At 48.2% G+C, this 20456-nt stretch overlaps 3 protein-coding genes and 1 non-coding gene across 6 annotated transcripts in view; 3 read left to right on the forward strand and 1 right to left on the reverse strand.

The window, feature by feature from the left end:
* The window catches only part of LOC144492435 (WD repeat-containing protein 88-like), a 52540-nt gene extending 48689 nt beyond the window's left edge, over positions 1-3851 (forward strand). The window contains exons 10-11 of the mRNA XM_078210443.1: positions 114-206; positions 2923-3851. Coding sequence (XP_078066569.1) covers positions 114-206; positions 2923-3141 — 312 coding nt within the window. The 3' untranslated portion in view covers positions 3142-3851. The remainder of the gene's footprint in view (positions 1-113; positions 207-2922) is intronic.
* The window catches only part of cebpa (CCAAT enhancer binding protein alpha), a 373760-nt gene that overhangs the window by 85629 nt on the left and 267675 nt on the right, over positions 1-20456 (reverse strand). The gene's annotated exons all lie outside the window — the stretch shown is intronic.
* On the forward strand, positions 8974-9047 carry trnat-agu (transfer RNA threonine (anticodon AGU)). Its single transcript has one exon. It is a non-coding gene; the product is annotated as a tRNA-Thr (tRNA).
* The window catches only part of lrp3 (low density lipoprotein receptor-related protein 3), a 43115-nt gene continuing 35192 nt past the window's right edge, over positions 12534-20456 (forward strand). For 2 of the 3 annotated variants that reach the window (XM_078210452.1, XM_078210451.1), the window contains exon 1: positions 12540-12806. Coding sequence is in view for 1 of the 3 variants with exons in the window: in XM_078210450.1 (XP_078066576.1) it covers positions 12743-12806 (64 nt within the window). In the remaining 2 variants the exon portion in view is untranslated. Of the gene's footprint in view, positions 12807-20456 lie in introns of all 3 variants that reach the window. The other variant, XM_078210450.1, reaches the window with a different exon arrangement.

Raw genomic sequence — 20456 nt, forward strand, 5'->3', positions numbered from 1 at the left:
TCTCTGTCTGTGCTCTCAATGCAATTGTTTTAATTACTCAAACCTAGCTCTGTTTCTAAGACCTTCAGCTGCTGTTTCTAGATTGCTTTTTCTCATCTATTTCATTTTTCTAGGATTCTACTGTGCGTTTGTGGGACATTGAGAAAATGGAACAGGTCCCAGCTGTCAAAGCTGAACGGAGGATTCATGGGGCGAAAGTTTTGCAGGTTTGGGGGTCTGATCTCTTTTGTGCTTAGTCCAGGGGAGGGAATCTGCTCTCTCTCTTAGTCCAGGGGAGGGAGTCTGCTCTCTGCCTTAGTCCAGGGGAGGGAATCCGCTCTCTCCCTTAGTCCAGGGGAGGGAGTCTGCTCTCTGCCTTAGTCCAGGGGAGGGGATCTGCTCTCTCCCTTATTCCAGGGGAGGGAATCTGCTCTCTCCCTTAGTCCAGGGGAGGGAGTCTGCTCTCTGCCTTAGTCCAGGGGAGGGAATCTGCTCTCTCTCTTAGTCCAGGGGAGGGAGTCTGCTCTCTGCCTTAGTCCAGGGGAGGGAATCCGCTCTCTCCCTTAGTCCAGGGGAGGGAGTCTGCTCTCTGCCTTAGTCCAGGGGAGGGGATCTGCTCTCTCCCTTATTCCAGGGGAGGGAATCTGCTCTCTCCCTTAGTCCAGGGGAGGGAGTCTGCTCTCTGCCTTAGTCCAGGGGAGGGGATCTGCTCTCTCCCTTAGTCCAGGGGAGGGAGTCTGCTCTCTGCCTTAGTCCAGGGGAGGGGATCTGCTCTCTCCCTTAGTCCAGGGGAGGGGATCTGCTCTCTCCCTTAGTCCAGGGGAGGGAATCTGCTCTCTCCCTTAGTCCAGGGGAGGGAATCTGCTCTCTCCCTTAGTCCAGGGGAGGGAGTCTACTCTCTCTCTCTTAGTCCAGGGGAGGGAATCTGCTCTCTCCCTTAGTCCAGGGGAGGGAATCTGCTCTCTGCCTTAGTCCAGGGGAGGGGATCTGCTCTCTCCCTTAGTCCAGGGGAGGGAGTCTGCTCTCTGCCTTAGTCCAGGGGAGGGAATCTGCTCTCTCCCTTAGTCCAGGGGAAGGGATCTGCTCTCTCCCTTAGTCCAGGGGAGGGAATCTGCTCTCTCCCTTAGTCCAGGGGAGGGAATCTGCTCTCTCCCTTAGTCCAGGGGAGGGAATCTGCTCTCTCCCTGTGTGAAAGGATCTTTATTTTCAGACTGCCAGTAATTACACAGTTATATTTCAGACTTTCATAACAGTAACTGCCACTGAGCCAAGCTGACCCAAGGTCTCATGCTGTACTCTGGGCGGGGATTTCTCGGTGGCACAGTGGTTAGCACTGTTGCCTCACAGCACCAGGGACCCGGGTTCAATTCCAGCCTTGGGTGACTGTGCGGAGTTTGCACTTTCCCCCGTGTCTGCATGGGTTTCCTCGCACAGTCCAAAGATGTGCAGGTTAGGTGAATTGGCCATGGTAAATGTGTGAGGTTATGGGATAGGTAAGATGCTCTGTCCGAGAGAAAGTGCAGATTTGATGGGTCAAATGGCCTCCTCCTGCGCTTGCTATTTGCCACATCATCAACAAGGATGTCATCTGCAAGCTTACTGATCATATGTCCTACATTTACGCAACATGGTGGCACAGTGGTTAGCACTGCTGCCTCTCAGCATCGGGGATCCGGGTTCAATTCTGGCCTTGGGTCGCTGTCTGTGCGGAGTTTGCACGTTCTCCCTGTGTCTGCGTGGGTTTCCTCCGGATGCTCTGGTTTCCTCCCACAGTCCGAAAGACGTGCTGGTTAGATGCATTGACCCAAACAGGTGCCGGATTGTGGCGACTAGGGGATTTTCACAGTAACTTCATTGCAGTGTTAATGTAAGCCGACTTGTGACACTAATTAAAAAATGAGGAGTTCAGATACATGAGACTAGAAAATTCAGGGTTGTTCGTGGAGCAGAGGAGGTTAAGGGGAGATTTGACGGAGGTGTTCGGAATCATGAAGAGTTTTGATAACAGTGGTGTGAGGGTTGATAACCAGAGAGACAGAGATTGAAGATAATCGGCAGAGTGAGCTGTTGTGATTTGGAATGCTCAGTGTAAGCAGATTCAATAGGAACTTTCAAAAGGAAATTGGTTAATATATATTTGTGTCTGTGTGCTTGTGGCGATGTGGAGAGTGTGCTTGCACCTACAGAGGGTGTGTGTACCTGAGGGGGGGGAGGGGGGGTGGTGGCATGTGTGGGGTGTACCTGCGGGGGTGTGTGTGTGTCTGTGTGTGTGTGTGTGTGTGTGGTGTGTCTGTGTGTGTGTGTGGGTGGTATGTGTGTGTGTGGGTGGTGTGTGTATGTGCATGTGGCACGAGTGTGCATGCGTGTGCATATATGCATGTGTGTGCGTGTGCTGTGTGTGTATGTATGTGTGCGTGTGCTGTGTGTGTATGTATGTGTGCATGTGTCTGTGCATGTATGTGTGTGTCTGTGTGTGTACGTATGTGTGCGTGTGCTGTGTGTGTATGTATGTGTGCGTGTGTCTGTGCATGTATGTGTGTGTGCATGTGTCTGTGCATGTATGTGTGTGTCTGTGTGTGTACGTATGTGTGCGTGTGCTGTGTGTGTATGTATGCGTGCATGTGTCTGAGTATGTATGTATGCATGTGTGTGCGTGTGCTGTGTGTGTATGTATGTGTGCGTGTGTCTGTGCATGTATGTGTGTGTGCATGTGTCTGTGCATATATGTGTGTGTGTGTGTCTGTGTGTGTATGTATGTGTGCGTGTACTGTGTGTGTATGTGTGTGTGTATGTGTGTGTGCATGTATGTGTGTGTGCATGTATGTGTGTGTGTCTGTGTGTGTATGTATGTGTGCGTGTACTGTGTGTGTATGTGTGTGTGCATGTGTCTGTGAGCGTGTCCATTGCCCTGTCTCTCGATGATGTCTCTCCTCCTTTCCTCAGTGTACACATTGTGAAAAGCCGTTCTCCAGCTGGCACGACGATGACTCGGAGTTTCTGACCCTCTGCGTGTTCTGCCGTCTGTCGCCATCACCATCTCATCTCACTCTGCCCACTCTGCCAAGCCTCTCAGCCCCAGCTCCAGACCCACCTCCACCTCCACCTCCTCCACCACCTCACCCACCACACCATGGATCAAGGAAAGGTCACATAATCCATTAGTGCTGCTGCATCTGCTGCATGTTTTTTCCACAATGGAATTCCTTCCCTCTCCTCTGCCTGTCCTACAGGGATACAAAATTCCTCCATTGGGAGGAGCTCAATGATGATGTCAGCCTCTCTCTGACCTTCAGCCATCTTTCCTGACAGATATTTGAAGGTGCTGAGAACCCCCATCAAACTCCCTCCTGCTGGAACCTGTTCCACTATCCCTGAGGAAGAGGGCTTTCCCTAACCACTATCCCTGAGGAAGAGGGCTTTCCCTAACCGCTATCTTTCAGCAAGGCTGTGCGTTCTGCACTGGTGCCCCCCTTGACTGGATCTCATTCCCAAACTCTCTCCCAATTTAACCATTTCATTTCATTAGCTGCCCTGGAATCTTCACCACCTCCTCAACCTTTCTCTATAACTCAGTCACCACCATGTCCTGAACACCAATGTTCAGTGTCTCCTCAATCCCTGCTAATCTGCCTGTCTCCCTATCTAACGTAAGGTCAAAGTGTACCCCCAACCCGGGCCCCATACCCCCCTCTCTGGAGAATAGAAATGTTTCAGGATTACAACAGAATGTCCCAAAGATGATGTTTCTCCCTATTTCTAGCAATTGCCTTGGGATTGGCAGTCCTGATTTGTTTTCTAGTTTTAAATCACTTTTTGTGGACACTTTATGATTTAATTGCGTCTGATCACTTATTAAGAAGGATGCTCACACAGAGGTTAAAATGTAATCTCTTTCATCCTTACAAATAAAACAACTAACAAATTCTCTGGGGTTGTAATTTCTTTCATTCCTTAAACTGAATCTTACCCAAATATTTTGGGTCGTGAATTTAATCCAAGTCAGTTTCCTGTATAGACCTGGATTTTTATTAGCCCTGCTGTGAATCTAATCAGTATGTGGAGATGCCGGCGTTGGACTGGGGTAAACACAGTAAGAAGTCTCACAACACCAGGTTAAGGTCCAACAGGTTTATTTGGTAGCACAAGCCACTAGCTTTCGGAGTGCTGCTCCTTCGTCAGGTGAGTGGGATTTCAGTGCACAAACAGGGCATATAAAGACACAAACTCAATTTACAAAATAATGGTTGGAATGCGAGTCTTTACAGGTAATCAAGTCTTAAAGATACAGACAATGTGAGTGGAGAGAGGGTTAAGCACAGGTTAAAGAGATGTGTACTGTCTCCAGACAGGACAGTTAGTGAGATTTTGCAAGCCCAGGCAAGTCGTGGGGGTTACAGATAGTGTGACATGAACCCAAGATCCTGGTTATGGTTTGCGGAACTTGGCTATCAGTCTCTGCTCAGCAACTCTGCGCTGTCATGTGTCGTGAAGGCCGCCTTGGAGGACGCTTACCCGAAGGTCAGAGGCCGAATGCCCATGACTGCTGAAGTGTTGCCCAACAGGAAGAAAACACTCTTGCCTGGTGATTGTCGAGCGGGGTTCATTCATCCATTGTCGTAGCGTCTGCATGGTCACCCCAATGTACCATGCCTCGGGACATCCTTTCCTGCAGCATATCAAGTCGACAATGTTGGCCGAGTTGCAAGTGTATGTACCGTGTACCTGGTGGATGGTGTTCTCATGTGAGATGATGGCATCCGTGTCGATGATCCAGCATGTCTTGCAGAGGTTGCTGTGGCAGGGTTGTGTAGTGTCGTGGTCACTGTTCTCCTGAAGGCTGGGTAGTTTGCTGCGGACAATGGTCTGTTTGAGGTTGTGCAGTTGTTTGAAGGCAAAAAGTGGGGGTGTGGGGATGGCCTTGGCAAGATGTTCGTCTCCATCAATGACATGTTGAAGGCTCCGGAGAAGATGTCGTAGCTTCTCCGCTCCAGGGAAGTACTGGACGACGAAGGGTACTCTGTCCTTGATGGTCACCTCAGCACTTCACTGTACCGCAAGCCCACGGATAACCTCACGATGTTCCACTTCTCCAGCTTCCACCCTAAACATGTTAAAGAAGCCATCCCCTACGGACAAGCCCTCCGTATACACAGGATCTGCTCAGATGAGGAGGAACGCAACAGACACCTCCAGATGCTGAAAGATGACCTCATAAGAACAGGATATGTCGCTCGACTCATCGATCGACAGTTCCGACGCGCCACAGTGAAAAACCGCACCGACCTCCTCAGAAGACAAACACGGGACACGGTGGACAGAGTACCCTTCGTCGTCCAGTACTTCCCCGGAGCGGAGAAACTACGGCATCTTCTCCGAAGCCTTTAACATGTCATTGATGAAGACAAACATCTCGCCAAGGCCATCCCCACACCCCCACTTCTTGCCTTCAAACAACCGCACAACCTCAAACAGACCATTGTCCGCAGCAAACTACCCAGCCTTCAGGAGAACAGTAACCACGACACCACACAACCCTGCCACAGCAACCTCTGCAAAACGTGCCGGATCATCGACACGGATGCCATCATCTCACGTGAGAACACCATCCACCAGGTACACAGTACATACACTTGCAACTCGGCCAACGTTGTCTACCTGATACGCTGCAGGAAAGGATGTCCCGAGGCATGGTACATTGGGGAGACCATGCAGACGCTACGGCAACGGATGAATGAACACCGCTCGACAATCACCGGGCAAGTTCTCTTCCTGTTGGGCAACACTTCAGCGGTCACGGGCATTCGGCCTCTGATCTTCGGGTAAGCATTCTCCAAGGCGGTCTTCACAACACATGACAGCGCAGAGTCGCTGAGCAGAGACTGATAGCCAAGTTCCGCACACATGAGGACGGCCTCAACCGGGATCTTGGGTTCATGTCACACTATCTGTAACCTCCATGACTTGCCTGGGCTTGCAAAATCTCACTAACTGTCCTGTCTGGAGACAGTACACATCTCTTTAACCTGTGCTTAACCCTCTCTCCATTCACATTGTCTGTACCTTTAAGACTTGATTACCTGTAAAGACTCACATTCCAACCATTATTTTGTAAATTGAGTTTGTGTCTTTATATGCCCTGTTTGTGAACAGAACTCCCACTCACCTGATGAAGGGGCAGCGCTCTGAAAGCTAGTGACTTTTGCTACCAAATAAACCTGTTGGACTTTAACCTGATGTTGTGAGACTTCTTACTGAATCTAATCAGTAACAGGCACTTCAACAGAGCTGCTTAAACCATCGGGGAACCATAACGGTGCAGCAGATCAGTGCTGACTATGATGACACATGAGCAGAGTGAAAATTCCTAGCACTGGACTTTGGAAAAGGACATATCGCAAGATAGACAGGGATGAGGGAGGCCATTCAGCCCCTCCATCCCAAGGAAAACTTGCACCTCTCTCAGTCAGAGTCAGAGCAAGTGGGATCAGCTCTGAGCGAGCAGGGTGAATAGAGGGAGGGGGAGAGCAACGAGGGGCCAGGGTCGGGAGATGGAAGCAAGCGAGGAGAATGAGGTCTGGACATCCTTGAAGTAAGAGTTTTAACAACACCAGGTTTAACCTGGTGTTGTTAAAACTCTTACTGTGTTTACCCCAGTCCAACGCCGGCATCTCCACATCATCCTTGAAGATCAGGAGAAGGATTTAAATGCATTGTGGTTAGAGGTTGGCATCTTACATTTATATTGTGTCTTTAATAAAACATCTCAAGGTGCTTCACTGCAACATAAATCAAAAGGATTATGGCACCAAGCCTCAAAAGGAAATATGAGGGCAGATGACTTAACAGTTTGATCAAAGAGGTAGGTTTGAGGAAGTGATACAGATTTATGAAAGGGAAATTGTCTTTAACAAATGTATTTGAGTTTTCTGATTATATAATTTGCAGGATAGTCGAGTGCGGAACCAGTCTTTGGATTTTCAAAAGTCATTCAATACACTTAATACAAAAGATAAGGAACGGAATTCTCCCAATAACATTCGAAGTGCCATAATGACAAAAATAATGGAGTGATTTGCAGCAGCCTCTCAGGCACACTCCGCACTGCCACAGTCTGTCATTTTTTGGGGAGTTGGGCTATCAGCATGGGGGAGGGAGTGTTGCTAAACACGCCGGTGAGACCTGCTTCAGAGCTCTCGGGCACCGTTTTGCAAGGATGCCCTGATTTTCCTGTGCAATAGGAGACCCACCCCTCCCCCCACCATGGACATTGGGCACCCCCCCCCCCCCCCCCACACCCCACAGCGGCGTCATGCTCCTCCTCCCTGACATGGGTTGTCAACATCGGAGCCTTCCCAATGGGTTACCCTGCCCGAACCCCAGCATGCCCCTCCACCCATCAAGACTGCTGTCACGATCCACCTCTGCACATCCCCCCCACCTGCACAGCTCCCTGCACTGTGCATTGCCCCCCGCCCCCATCATGGAACCACTCAGGCCCTACCCCCTCAGCACTGCCCCGACACACTGGCAGTACCTAACTGACACCACCGGCTGTGTCTGAAGGCTGGTGAATTCCATGCGCTGGGATTAGAACGGCCTCTGTATATTTGAAGACTACTAATCAGCCTCGCTCCCTTTCTGGGCATGATCCAGTTTGCAATGAGGAAGCGGCCAGGAGACTCACAAGCTGTTTGACGCTGGGTGTGAATTGGATTTTTAAACCCGCACACAATTCTCCAGGACTGGCATGATCTACTAATGGCGCAGCGAGGTCGGAGAATTGCCCTCAAGGGCTCATTGAGTTTTGAAATATTCTTTCATGGGATGTGGCTGTCACTGGCTAAGCCAGCATTTGTTGTCCATTCCTAATTGCCCCTTGAGAAGGTGGTGGTGAGCTGCCTTCTTGAACCGCTGCAGCCCCTGAGGCACACACCCAGAGTGCTGTTAGACCAGATCAGCAGACTTCCTGCCTCAAAGGACATTAATGAACCAGATTGTTTAGTAGGGACCATCATTGAGATTAGCTTTCAATTCCAGATTAAGTAACTGAATTTAAATTCCATCAGCTGCTGTGTGGTGGGATTTGGACCCTTATTCCCAGAGCATCAGTCTGGATTATCCCTCTGGATTACTCGGTGGTTGAAGTTTCAGAAAAGCTATCTTTCCAGCTTGTCCAATTGAAGGTCGCTTTCAGACTGTGTTGGCTACTGAGAGGCACAAACCCTATTGCCCCCACTTACCCTCATTGCCCCCCAGTATCCCCACAGCCCCCCATTATCCCTATTGCCCCCACTGCCCCCATTATCCCCACAGCTCCCCATTATCCCCATGGCCCCTCCCATTTTCCCCATTGCCCCTCTTATTATCACATTGCCCCTCCCATTATACCCATTGCCCTCGTTATCCCCATTGACCCTCTCTAATTCCCATGGCCCCTCCCATTATCCCCACTGTTCCTCCCATTTCCCCATTATCCCTATTGCCCCCCTATTATCCCCATTGCTCCACCCATTATCCCCATTGCTCCTCCTATTATCCCCACTGCCCCTCCCATTGCCCCTCCCACTATCCCCATGGCCCCTCCCATTATCCCTACTGCCTCTCCATTGCCCTTCCTATTATCCCATTATCCCCATTGCCCCCCCATTATCCCCATTGACCCACCCATTATCCCCATGGCCCCTCCCATTATCCCCATTGCCCCTTCTATTATCCCACTGCCCTTCCCATTATCCCCATTATTCCCATGGCCCCTCCCATTATAAGAGTTTAAAGGCAGGCCCCTCCCATTATCCCATTGCCCCGCCCATTATCCCTATTGCCCCTCCCATTACCCCCATGGCCCCTCCCATTATCCCCATTGACCCACCCAGTGCCCCGCCCCCTGGCTGTCAGTGCGCAGGCGCGCTCTCCGCTGCTGGTTTTTATGAATGGGCTGGTGCAGTGCGCAGGCGCGCTGAGCCCAAAAGCGCCGATTCCGGAGGCTGGTTCGGCGGCGCCGTGGCTTAGTTGGTTAAAGCGCCTGTCTAGTAAACAGGAGATCCTGGGTTCGAATCCCAGCGGTGCCTTTTTACAGCTCCAGCCAGGGCCCAGCCCCAGATTCACTCCATCCTTTTACCCTCACACAGTGCTAGGGAACAGGGCAGAGTGAATGGGCAGTGACTTACTCCAGCAACCAGTCTGCCACAGATTCTCAGAAAGAATTGCAACTTCCAGAGCTTTTCCACAACTTCAGGAGATATCAAACGTTTCACAGCCAATTAAATACTTATTTTAATAGAAGCAAAATGCTGCGGGTGCTGGAAATCTCAAATAGAATCAGAAAATGCTGCTTAAACTCATTATTTTGTTCTCATAGAGGAGACACGACAGCTAATCTGGAGTCTGAATCATTGAATGGTTTCAACACTCACCTGATGAAGGAACAGTGCTCCGAAAGCTTGTGCTACCAAATAAACCTGTTGGACTTTAACCTGGTGTTGTGAGTCTTCTTACTGTGTTTACCCCAGTCCAACGCCGGCATCTCCACATCATGAATGGTTTCAAGAAGGAGATAGATATATTTCTAATTTTAAAAACGAATAAAGGGACATGGGGAACAGGTGGGGAGGTGGATTTGAGATCAGGGAGAGATCAGCCATGATCTGATTGAATGGCGGAGCAGGCTCGAAGGGCTGAATTTGCCGACTTCTGTTGCTAATTCTGCTCCCACTGCCTTGGAAAAGCAGCCGGCATATTTAAGGACCCCACGCACCCCGGACATTCTCTCTTCCACCCTCTTCCATCAGGAAAAAGATACAAAAGTCTGAGGTTACGTACCAACCGACTCAAGAACAGCTTCTTCCCTGCTGCCATCAGACTTTTGAATGGACCTACCTTGCATAAGTTGATCTTTCTCTGCACCCTAGCTATGACTGTAACACTACATTCTGCACTCTCTCCTTTCCTTCTCTATGAATGGTATGCTGTCTGAATAACGTGCAAGAAACAATACTTTTCACTGTATACTGATACATGAGACACTAATAAATCAAACGATCTGACTTTGCACCTGCTTTTAGATCATCTGCTGCTGAAAGTCTCCATCAGCTGTTGTTACCACTAGATTTGATGCACTCCTGGCTCCCTCTCACATCCTATCCTCTGTAGTCATGACTGCAGTTAACTATACCTTTGTTATGTATTTTTACAATTTAATAAACATTATTTTATTTCAATGATTATAAAAGACTGGACCTTTCTTCACTGGTTTGCATATGATTTCTTGTGTCATACCAAATTGCAAATTAAACAATTAAGAACTGGTTACCATTCTGGGTTTCGGGATACCCTCAGCAGTATTCTTCACAACATACATACAAAACAGGAGCAGAAGATGTCATTTAGTCACAGGTGCTCCAGTTTCCTCCCACAATTCAAATAGGTGCAGGTTAGGTGGATTGGCCATGTTAAATTGCCTCTTAGTGTTCCAAGTTGTGGTGGCACGGTGGCATAGTGGTTAGCACTGCTGCCTCATGACACCAGGGACCAGGATTCAATTCCTGGCTTGGGTCACTGTGCGGAGTCTGCACATTCTCCCTGTGTCTACGTGTGTTCCCCCTGGGTGCTCTGAGTTCCTCCCACAGTCTGAAAGATGTGCTGGTTAGGTGGTTTGGCCATGCTAAATTCTCCCTCAGTGTACCCGAACAGGTGCTGGAGTGTGGTGACTAGGGGATGTTCACAGTAACTTCATTGCAGTGTTAATGTAAGCCTACTTATTGCAAATTGCACTGTTAATAAGTTATTTGTCATTTATATTAATGATTTGGATGAGAATATAGGAGGCATGGTTAGTAAGCTTGCAGATGACACCAGGATTAGTGGCATAGTGGACAGTGAAGAAGGTTATCTTGGATTGCGACGGGATCTTGATCAATTGGGCCAGTGGGCTGACGAATGCCAGATGGAGTTTAGTTTAGATAAATGCGAAGTGATGCATTTTGGTAGATTGAACCAGGGCAGGACTTCCTCAGTTAATGGTAGGGCGTTGGGGAGAGTTACAGAACAAAGAGATCTCGGGGTACAGGTTCACAACTCCTTGAAAGTGGAGTCACAGCTGGACAGATGGTGAAGAAGGCATTCAGCATACTTGGTTTCATTGGTCAGAATATTGAATACAGGGGTTGGGACGTCTTGTTGAAGTTGTACAAGACATTGGTAAGGCCACATTTGGAATACTGTGTGCAATTCTGGTCACCCTATTATAGAAAGGATATTATTAAACTAGAAAGAGTGCAGAAGAGATTTACTAGGATGCTGCCAGGATTGATGATTTGAGTTATAAGGAGAGGCTGGATTGACAGGGACGTTTTTCTCTGGAGTGTAGGGGGCTGAGGGGTGATCTTATAGAGGTCTATAAGATAATGAGGGGCATAGATCAGCGCGATAGTCAATATCATTTCCCAAAGGTAGGGGAGTCTAAAACTAGAGGGCATAGGTTTAAGGTGAGAGGGGAGAGATACAAAAGTGTCCAGAGGGTCAATGTTTTCACACAGAGGGTGGTGAGTGTCTGGAACAAGCTGCCAGAGGTAGTAGTAGAGGCGGGTACAATTTTGCCTTTTAAAAAGCATTTAGTTACATGGGTACGATGGGTATAGAGGGATATGGCCAAATGCGGGCAATTGGGATTAGTTTAGGGGTTTAAAAAAGGGCAGCATGGACAAGTTGGGCCGAAGGGCCTGTTTCCATGCTGTAAACCTCTATGATTCTTGTGACACTAATAAAAAAACTTTAACATTGTGAAGATTAGGGAAATTAGTGGGTTAAATACGTGGGGTTACGGGGTAAGCCTGGGTTAGAATCAGCGCAGACTCGATGGGTTGAATGGCCTCTTTCTGCACTGTAGGGATTCAATGATTCACTCCCCTCATCTAAGTCATTGATATAAATTGTAAAATGTTGAGGTTGCAAAGGTGGTTACAGTAATTGCGAATCTTTTTTTATAAATTGAAGCAAATTAGGAATAGAGGTTAATGCTGACAGAGTTAGATAAGGAATGGAGGAGGCTCCAGTGGATCAGGGGTTGGGCAAATTGGTCTGTTTCTGTGGAAGAGACATTCAGATCGGAAAGATTAACTCTCTTTCTCTACACATGCTGAGTCTTTCCAGCATTTTCTCTTTTCATTGTGGGCTGGGTATTTTTTGTTGCGCATGCTCTCTAGCGCATACAGGGAAGGAGCACAAATGCCATTATCAAAGATGGCGGAAGTTCTTTTCCTCACAGACTTTAGCTGCCAGAATGATTTTCAAACCGTAATCACAACTGGGTAGGCGTACGGTAATGCGCAGGCTCAGTTGAAGCAATGAGCCGGCGGACGGTATTACGCAGGCTCAGTTGGAACAGGGAGCCGGTGGACGGTTGTGCGCAGGCCCAGTTGGAACAGGGAGCCGGTGGACGGTTGTGCACAGGCCCAGTTGGAGCAGGGCACCGGTTGACGTTTGTGCGCAGGCCCAGTTGGAGTAGGGAGCCGGCGGACAGTATTGCGCAGCCTCAGTAGGAGCCGGCGGACGGTTGTGCGCAGGCGTGTCGCCATGTTGCTGTCAGAGCGGCGATTCCGGGGCAGAGGCTCCGGGATCGGGGGCGGATTTTAAATAGAGACCGCAGTGAGGACAGGCCGCACCCGGAGACGGGCAAATCCCCATCCTCCGTGACTATGAGGTGGAGAAAGGCCCAACAGCCCGAGGAAATGGGCGGCAGCAATGTGAGAGGACGGACTCGGTGAAGATGGCGGCGACAGAGCGGCGGCGGCGGGAGGCCCGGCTCGTGGGAGGCCTGGTCCTGGGCAGCGGTGAGAGAGAGCGAGCAAGCGAGAATCGCGCCGCTGGTCGGCGCGGATTCCGCCCCTGGACGGCGGGGCGGCGCAATAGTCCCGTCCCTGAGCTGCGGGGAGAGATCGAGAATCCCGCTCCTGGGCAGCGGGGAGAGAGCGGGAATCCCGCTCCTGGGCAGCGGGGAGAGAGCGGGAATCCCGCTCCTGGGCAGCGGGGAGAGAGCGAGAATCCCGCTCCTGGGCAGCGGGGAGAGAGCGGGAATCCCGCTCCTGGGCAGCGGGGAGAGAGCGGGAATCCCGCTCCTGGGCAGCGGGGGGAAAGAATGGGAGAGCGCTCCAGTGTGCAGTAATCCTGGGACCGGGGAATTTGTCAGTCCCCCTCCCAGCAGTGGCTGAGAACCCTTGAGTTGGATACTTAGTGTTCAGTGCCTGATGTAAGTTAAATCCAAGCCACATGTATGCACTTAGTCCAAATATGATTAATTCCAAGCTGAAATAGAATAGAAACAGGAGATAGCAAATGTAAAATAAACAGGCAGTTGGTTTGCAATCCTTTGTAAGAAACAGTGGATATGGGGTTGTTTTTGAGAGCTCACTATATTAAACTGATTTGATGTTTTAAACTGCTCTATGATATTACCAAACCAGTATGATAAAAGCAAAATACTGCACATGTGAAAAAACAAAATGTTGGAAAACCTCTGCAGGTGTGGCGGTATCTGTGGAGAGAGAAACAGATTTAAAGTTTCTGATTTGATTTATCATTTTTTAAAAAGTTTTTAATTTATTGGTGTCACATATAGAATCCTGCAGTGCAAAAGGAGGCCATTCCACCCATCAAGTGTACACTGACCACAATCCCACCCAGGCCCTATCCCCAGAACCCCATGAATTTACCCTAGCTAGTCCCCCTGATACTAAGGGGCAATTTAGCATGGCCAATCCACCTAACCCGCACATCTTTGGACTGTGGGAGGAAAGCGGAAATGTAGTCTTACATTGACACTGCAATGAAGTTACTGTGAAAATCCCCTAGTCGCCACACTCCGGCACCTGTTCGGGTACACTGAGGGAGAATTTAGCATGGCCAACACACCTAACCAGCACATCTTTTGGACTGAGGGAAAACTGGAGCACCTGGAGGAAGCCCACGCAGACATGGGGAGAACGTGCAGACTCCGCACAGACAGTGACTCAAGCCGGGAATCGAACACGGGTCCCTTGTGCTGTTAGGCACAGTACTAACCACTGTGCCACCATGCAGCCCTGTATACGTTGCAAACCATTGTGTCTTGCATGCTATACAGACAAAGCATACCATACATAGAGAAGGAGAGAGTGCAGAATGTAGTGTTACAGTCATAGCTAGCGTGTAGAGAAAGATCAACTTAATATAAGGTAGGCCCATTCAAAAGTCTGATGGCAGCAGGGAAGGAGCTGTTCTTGAGTCAGTTGGTACGTGTCCTTGGACCTTTGTATCTTTTTCCCGAAGAAGGTGGAAAAGAGAATGTCGGAGTGCATGGGGTCCGTGATTATGCTGGCAGCGGGAAGTGTAGACAGTGCCACTGGGTGGGAGGCTGGTTTGAGTGATGGACTGGGCTTCGTTCACGACACGTTGTAGCTTCTTGCAGTCTTGGGCAGAGCAGGAGCCAGACCAGGCTGTGATACAACCAGAAAGAATGCTTTCTATGGTGCACCTGTAAAAGTTGGTGAGAGTTGTAGCTGACATGCCAAATTTCCTGAGTTTTCTGAGAAAGTAGAGGCGTTGGTGGGCTTTCTTAACTATAGTGTCGGCATGGGAGGTCCAGGACAGGTTGTTGGTGATCTGGACACCTAAAAACTTGAAGCTCTCGACCATTTCTACTTCGTCCCCATTGATGTAGACAGGGGCATGTTCTCCTTTACGCTTCCTGAAGTCGATGACTATCTCTTTTGTTTTGTTGACATTGAGGGAGAGATTATTGTTGCCGCACCAGTTCACCAGATTCTCTATCTCATTCCTGTACTCTGTCTCGTCATTGTTTGAGATCCGACCCACTACAGTGGTGTCATCAGCAAACTTGAAAATCGAATTGGAGGGGAATTTGGCCACACAGTCATCGGTGTATAAGGAGTATAGAAAGGGGCTGAGGACACAGCTTTGTGGGACACTGATGTTGAGGATGATTGTGGAGGAGGTGTTGTTGCCTATCCTTACTGTTTGTAGTCTGTGGGTTAGGAAGTTCAAGATCCAGTCACAGAGGGAGGTGCCGAGGTCCAGGCCACGGAGTTTGGAGATGGGTTTCGTAGGAATAATGGTGTTGAAGGCTGAGCTGTAGTCGATAAATAAGAGTCTGACATAGGTGTCTCTGTTATCTAGGTGTTCCAGGGTTGAGTGCAGGACCAGTGAGATGGCATTTGCTGTGGACCTGTTGCAGTGATAGGTGAACTGTAGTGAATCCAGGCAATCTGGGAGGCTGGAATTGATTCGTGCCATGACTAACCTTTCGAAGCATTTCATAACGATGGATGTCAGAGCCACCGGACGATAGTCATTAAGGCACGCTGCTTGGCTTTTCTTTGGTACTGGGACGATGGTCATCTTCTTGAAGCAGATAGAGACCTCAGACTGTTGTAAAAAGAGGTTGAAGGTATCTGCGAATACCCCTGATAGCTGATCCGCGCAGGATCTGAGTGCTCATCTGGGCCAGTCGCTTTCCTTGGGTTGATCTTCGAGAAGACTGCTCTGACATCTGCAATGGTGACCTTGGATACAGGCTCACCCGAGGCCCCGGGGTGGAGGGCGTGCTCTCGCTGATCTCTTGCTCAAAACAGGCATAGAATGCATTGAGCTCATCAGGGAGGAGTGCGTTGGAGCCGGCGATTTTACATGCCTTCACCTTGTAGCCTGTTATGTCTTGCAGATGTTGCCATAGTCGGCGGGGGTCGGTGTGGCTAGCCTGGGACTCTAGTATGGTCTGGTACTGTCTTTTGGCAATGTGATGGATCTCCTTAGATCATATCTGGCTTTCTTATATAGGTATGTGTTGCCTGACTTGAGCACCTCAGATCTGGACTTCAGTAAGCAGTGGATATCCCTGTTCATCCATGGTTTCCGGTTGGAGAACACATAGATCTGATTGATGACCCTTTATCGTAATAATTTGTAAAGAACTGGACATACCTGACGAACTTAATTTCATTAAGTTTGAGCTCATCCTGAGGGAGCTAAAGTTAAAGCTCATGGAATTAACGACATTTGGGAAGAGAGTAGGGATAATGAGGAACAGCTTCTTCCTTGCTGCCATCAGACCTTTGAATGGACCTGCCTTATATTAAGTTGATCTTTCTCTACACCTTCCTTAGTGTCAGAGGGATTAGCAGAGTAAATACGTGGGGATACGGGGACAGAGCATGGATGGGATTGTTGGTGCAGACTCGATGGACTGAATGGTCTCCTTCTGCACTGTAGGGATTCTATGACTGTAACACCACATTCTACACCCTCTCCTCTCCTTCTCCCCTATGTACTCTATGAATGGTATGTTTTGTCTGCATAGCACACAAAAATAACAATACTTTTCACTCTATACCAATCATGTGACAATATATCAAAATCAAATACTGGGTCGGTATTCTCATTGGAAGGAAGTGGCTAGTGATGTCCTGCAAGGACCTGTGCTGGTGCCTCAACTATTCATTGTGTTCATTAACCACTTGGGTTATGGGACAGAAAACCACATTAGATTTGCCAAGGACACAGAGTGATGAGGAGCATATCAGCCATGATCAAATGGCGGAGTGAACTTGATGGGCCAAATGGCCTAATTTTGCTCCTATATCTTATAAACTAAAATATACAGGGTCATAGAGGTTGACAGCATGGAAACAGGCCCTTCAGCCCAACTTGTCCATGCCGCCTTTTTTTTTTTTAGACCCCTAAGCTAGTTTCAATTGCCTGCATTTGGCCCATATCTCTCTATACCCATCTTACCCATGTAACTGTCTAAACACTTTTTAAAAGACAAAATTGTACCCGCCTCTACTGCTACGTCTGGCAGTTTGTCCCAGACACTCACCACCCTCTGTGAGAAAAAATTGCCCCTCTGGACACTTTTGTATCTCTCCCCTCTCACCTTAAACCTATGCCCTCTAGTTTTAGACTCCCCTACCTTTGGGAAAAGATATTGACTATCTACCTTATCTATGCCCCTCATTATTTTATAGACCTCTATAAGGTCTCCTCAGCCTCCTACACTCCAGAGAAAAAGGTCTCAGTCTATCAAGCCTCTCCTTATAACTCCAACCATCAAGTTCTGGTAGCATCCTAGTAAATCTCTTCTGCACTCTTTCTAGTTTAATAATATCCTTTCTATAATAGGGTGACCAAAACTGTACACAGTATTCCAAGTGTGGCCTTACCAATTTCTTGTACAACTTCAACAAGACGTCCCAACTCCTGTATTCAATGTTCTGACCAATGAAACCAAGCATGCCGAATGCCGCCTTCACCACTCTGTCCACCTGTGACTTCACTTTCAAGGAGCTATGAACATGTACCCCTAGATCTCTTTGTTCTGTAACTCTCCCCAGCCCCCTACCATTAACTGAGTAAGTCCTGCCCTGGTTCAATCTCCCAAAATGCATTACCTCGCATTTGTCTAAATTAAACTCCATCTGCCATTCGTCAGCCCACTGGCCCAATTGATCAAGATCCCGCTGCAATTGGATATAACCTTCCTCACTGTCCACTATCCTGTCCACTGTACACTATCCTGTACACTGTCCACTATGCCGCCAATCTTGGTGTCATCTGCAAACTTACTAACCATGCCTCCTATATTCTCATCCAAATCATTAATATAAATGACAAATAACAGTGGGCCCAGCACTGATCCCTGAGGCACACCGCTGGTCACAGACCTCCAGTTTGAAAAACAACTCTCGACAACCACCCTCTGGCTTCTGTCATTAAGCCAGTTTTGTATCCATTTAGCTACCTCACCCTGGATCCCGTGAGATTTAATCTTATGCAACAACCTACCATGCGGTACCTTGTCAAAGGCCTTGCTAAAGTCCATGTAGACAACATCAACTGCACTGCCCTCATCTACCTTCTTGGTTACCCATTCAAATTTGTGAGACACGATTTTCCATTCACAAAGCCATGCTGTCTGGCATACAGCTCGGGACCTCTGCTCCTGCACCCACTTCTGAATTGTATCCTTTATTTTATGCTGTCTCTCCACGGTCTTCTTATCAAAAGCAATCACTTCACACTTCTTTGCATTAAGTTTCACCTTCCGCTTGTCTGCACGTTCCACCAACCTGTTTCTGTTCTTTTGAAGTTTAATACTATCCTCCGAGTTCACAATGCTTCCAAGTTTCATGTCTTCTATAAATTTTGAAATTTACTGGAGTGAAACCTGGATGAGGGGAGATCACACAAACTAGGATTGTATTCCTTGGGGTTTAGAAGATTAAAGGTTGATTTGATTAAGATTTTATCAATATTAAGGGGAACAGATGGTTGGGGAGCCTAGGACAGGCTGTGACAGACAGAAACTACTTTGATCTATGTTTAGAAACGTTGAAACCTAAGTAAAATGTTCAGTTGATTCAAGACACAAAAGTAATGCTGCAAAAAGTGGAATTATGAGTGAATGGCATGTATTGAAGACTGGCTAATTAACAGTGTGGAGTTGTCCATTTTGTCAGGAAGAATAAAAAAGAAGCTTATTATTGAAATGGTAAGAAATTGCAAAGGGATCCGGCTGTCTTAGTACACAAATCTAGGTAGTCCTGGTGCATGAATCTCACAAGGCTAGTGTGCAGGTACAGCCAGTAATTAGGAAAGCTAATACAGGCTGAGAATCCTTTATCTGTAAATCTGAAAACCGAACACATCCAGAAAGCACACCTTTTTTAAGCTTCAGTGACCTTTAGCATGGGAAGTCTGTGACCTGGGCCAACGGTGCTGACTGCATCCAACCTTCAGGGAAGCCGAGTTGTTTGTCTGCACTGTTTACCTTGCAAACCCTCTCCTACAAACAGAATTGTGAATGCTGTAGAATGTTATCGTTTATTGTGAGGGGATTTGAAAACTAAAGTGGGGAATTATACAGGGCATTGGTGAGACTACATCTGGAGTACTATGTACAGTACATATTGGTCTCCTTATTTAAGGAAAGATGTAAATGTGTTGGAAACAGTTCAGAGAAGGTTTACTCAACTAATACTAGGAATGTGTTGTCCTGTGAGGAAAGGCTGGAGAGGTTAGCTTTGTATCCACTGGAGTTTAGAGGAGTAAGAGGTGACTTGATCAAAACCTTTAAGAAGGGGCGGCACAGTCGCACAGCGGTTAGCACTGCTGCCTCACAGCGCCAGGGACCCAGGTTCGATTTCAACCTTGGGTGACTGTCTGTGTGGAGTTTGCATATTCCCCCGTGTCTGTGTGGGTTTACTCTGGGTGCTCCGGTTTTCTCCCACAGTCCAAAGATGGTTAGGTTGACTGGCCATGCTAAATTGCCTCTTAAGATCCCAAGATGTATAGGTTAGGAGAATTAACAGGGTAAGCAGATACGTGGGAACACCACCACCTACAAGTTCCCCTCCAAGTCACTCACCATCCTGACTTGGAACTATATCACCATTCCTTAGCAGTCGCTGGGTCAAAATCCTGGAATTCCTACCTAACGGCATTGTGGATCAACTCTCAGCACGTGGACTGCAGCGATTCAAGAAGGTAGCTCACCACCACCTTCTCAAGGGCAACTAGAGATGGGCAATAAATGCTGGCCTAGCTAGCAACGCCCATGTCCCACAAATGAATAAAAAGAAAATATGTGGGGTTAAGGGGAAGGGCTTGGTAAGATGCTCTATCAGAGAGTCAGTGCAGACTTGATAGGCCGAATGGCCTCCTTCTGCACTGTCGGGATTCTATGATCCTGAGGAGTATTCCATCCAGGGTGGATGTGGAGAAGATATTTCCCCTTGTGGGAGAATCTAGAACTAGAGGTCACTGTTTAAAAATAAGGGGGCACCCATTTAAGATGGAGATGAGGAGAATTTCTTTCTCTGAGGGTCATGGGTCATTGGGACTCTTCTTGAAAAGGCAGTGGAATCTGAGTCTTTGAATATATTAATGCAGAGGTAGATAGATTCTTGATAACCTTTCACCCCCTTATTGGTGGGGAGGTGGGAATGTGGTGCTGAGTTTACAGTCAGATCAGCCGTGATCTTATTGAATGACAGAGCATTTCGAGGGGCCGAGTGGCCTCCTTCTGGTTCTAATTCGCGTTTGAATGTTTCTTGTGTTGGTATCATTAAATATTGCTCCTGATGTGTGACTCGGTGGCACGGTGATTAGCACTGCTGCTTCACAGCGCCAAGGACCCGAGTTCGATTCCCATCTTGGGTCACTGTCTATGTGGAGTTTGCACGTTCTCCTCGTGTCTGCGTGGGTTTCCTCCGGGTGCTCCGGCATCCTCCCACAGTTCAAAGATGTGCGGGTTAGGTGGATTGGCCATTCTAAATTGCCCCTTAGTTTTAGGGGGACTAGCTAGGGTAAATGCATGGGGTTATGAGGATAGAGCCTAGGTGGGATTGCTGTCAGTGCAGACTTGATGGGCCGAATGGCCTCCTTCTATTGATGATTCTATTTTGCGGTTGCTGTAGGAGAAGTCTGAG

The sequence above is a fragment of the Mustelus asterias genome, chromosome 4, assembly GCF_964213995.1.
Source record: "Mustelus asterias chromosome 4, sMusAst1.hap1.1, whole genome shotgun sequence".
NCBI classification, from domain to species: Eukaryota; Metazoa; Chordata; class Chondrichthyes; order Carcharhiniformes; family Triakidae; genus Mustelus; species Mustelus asterias.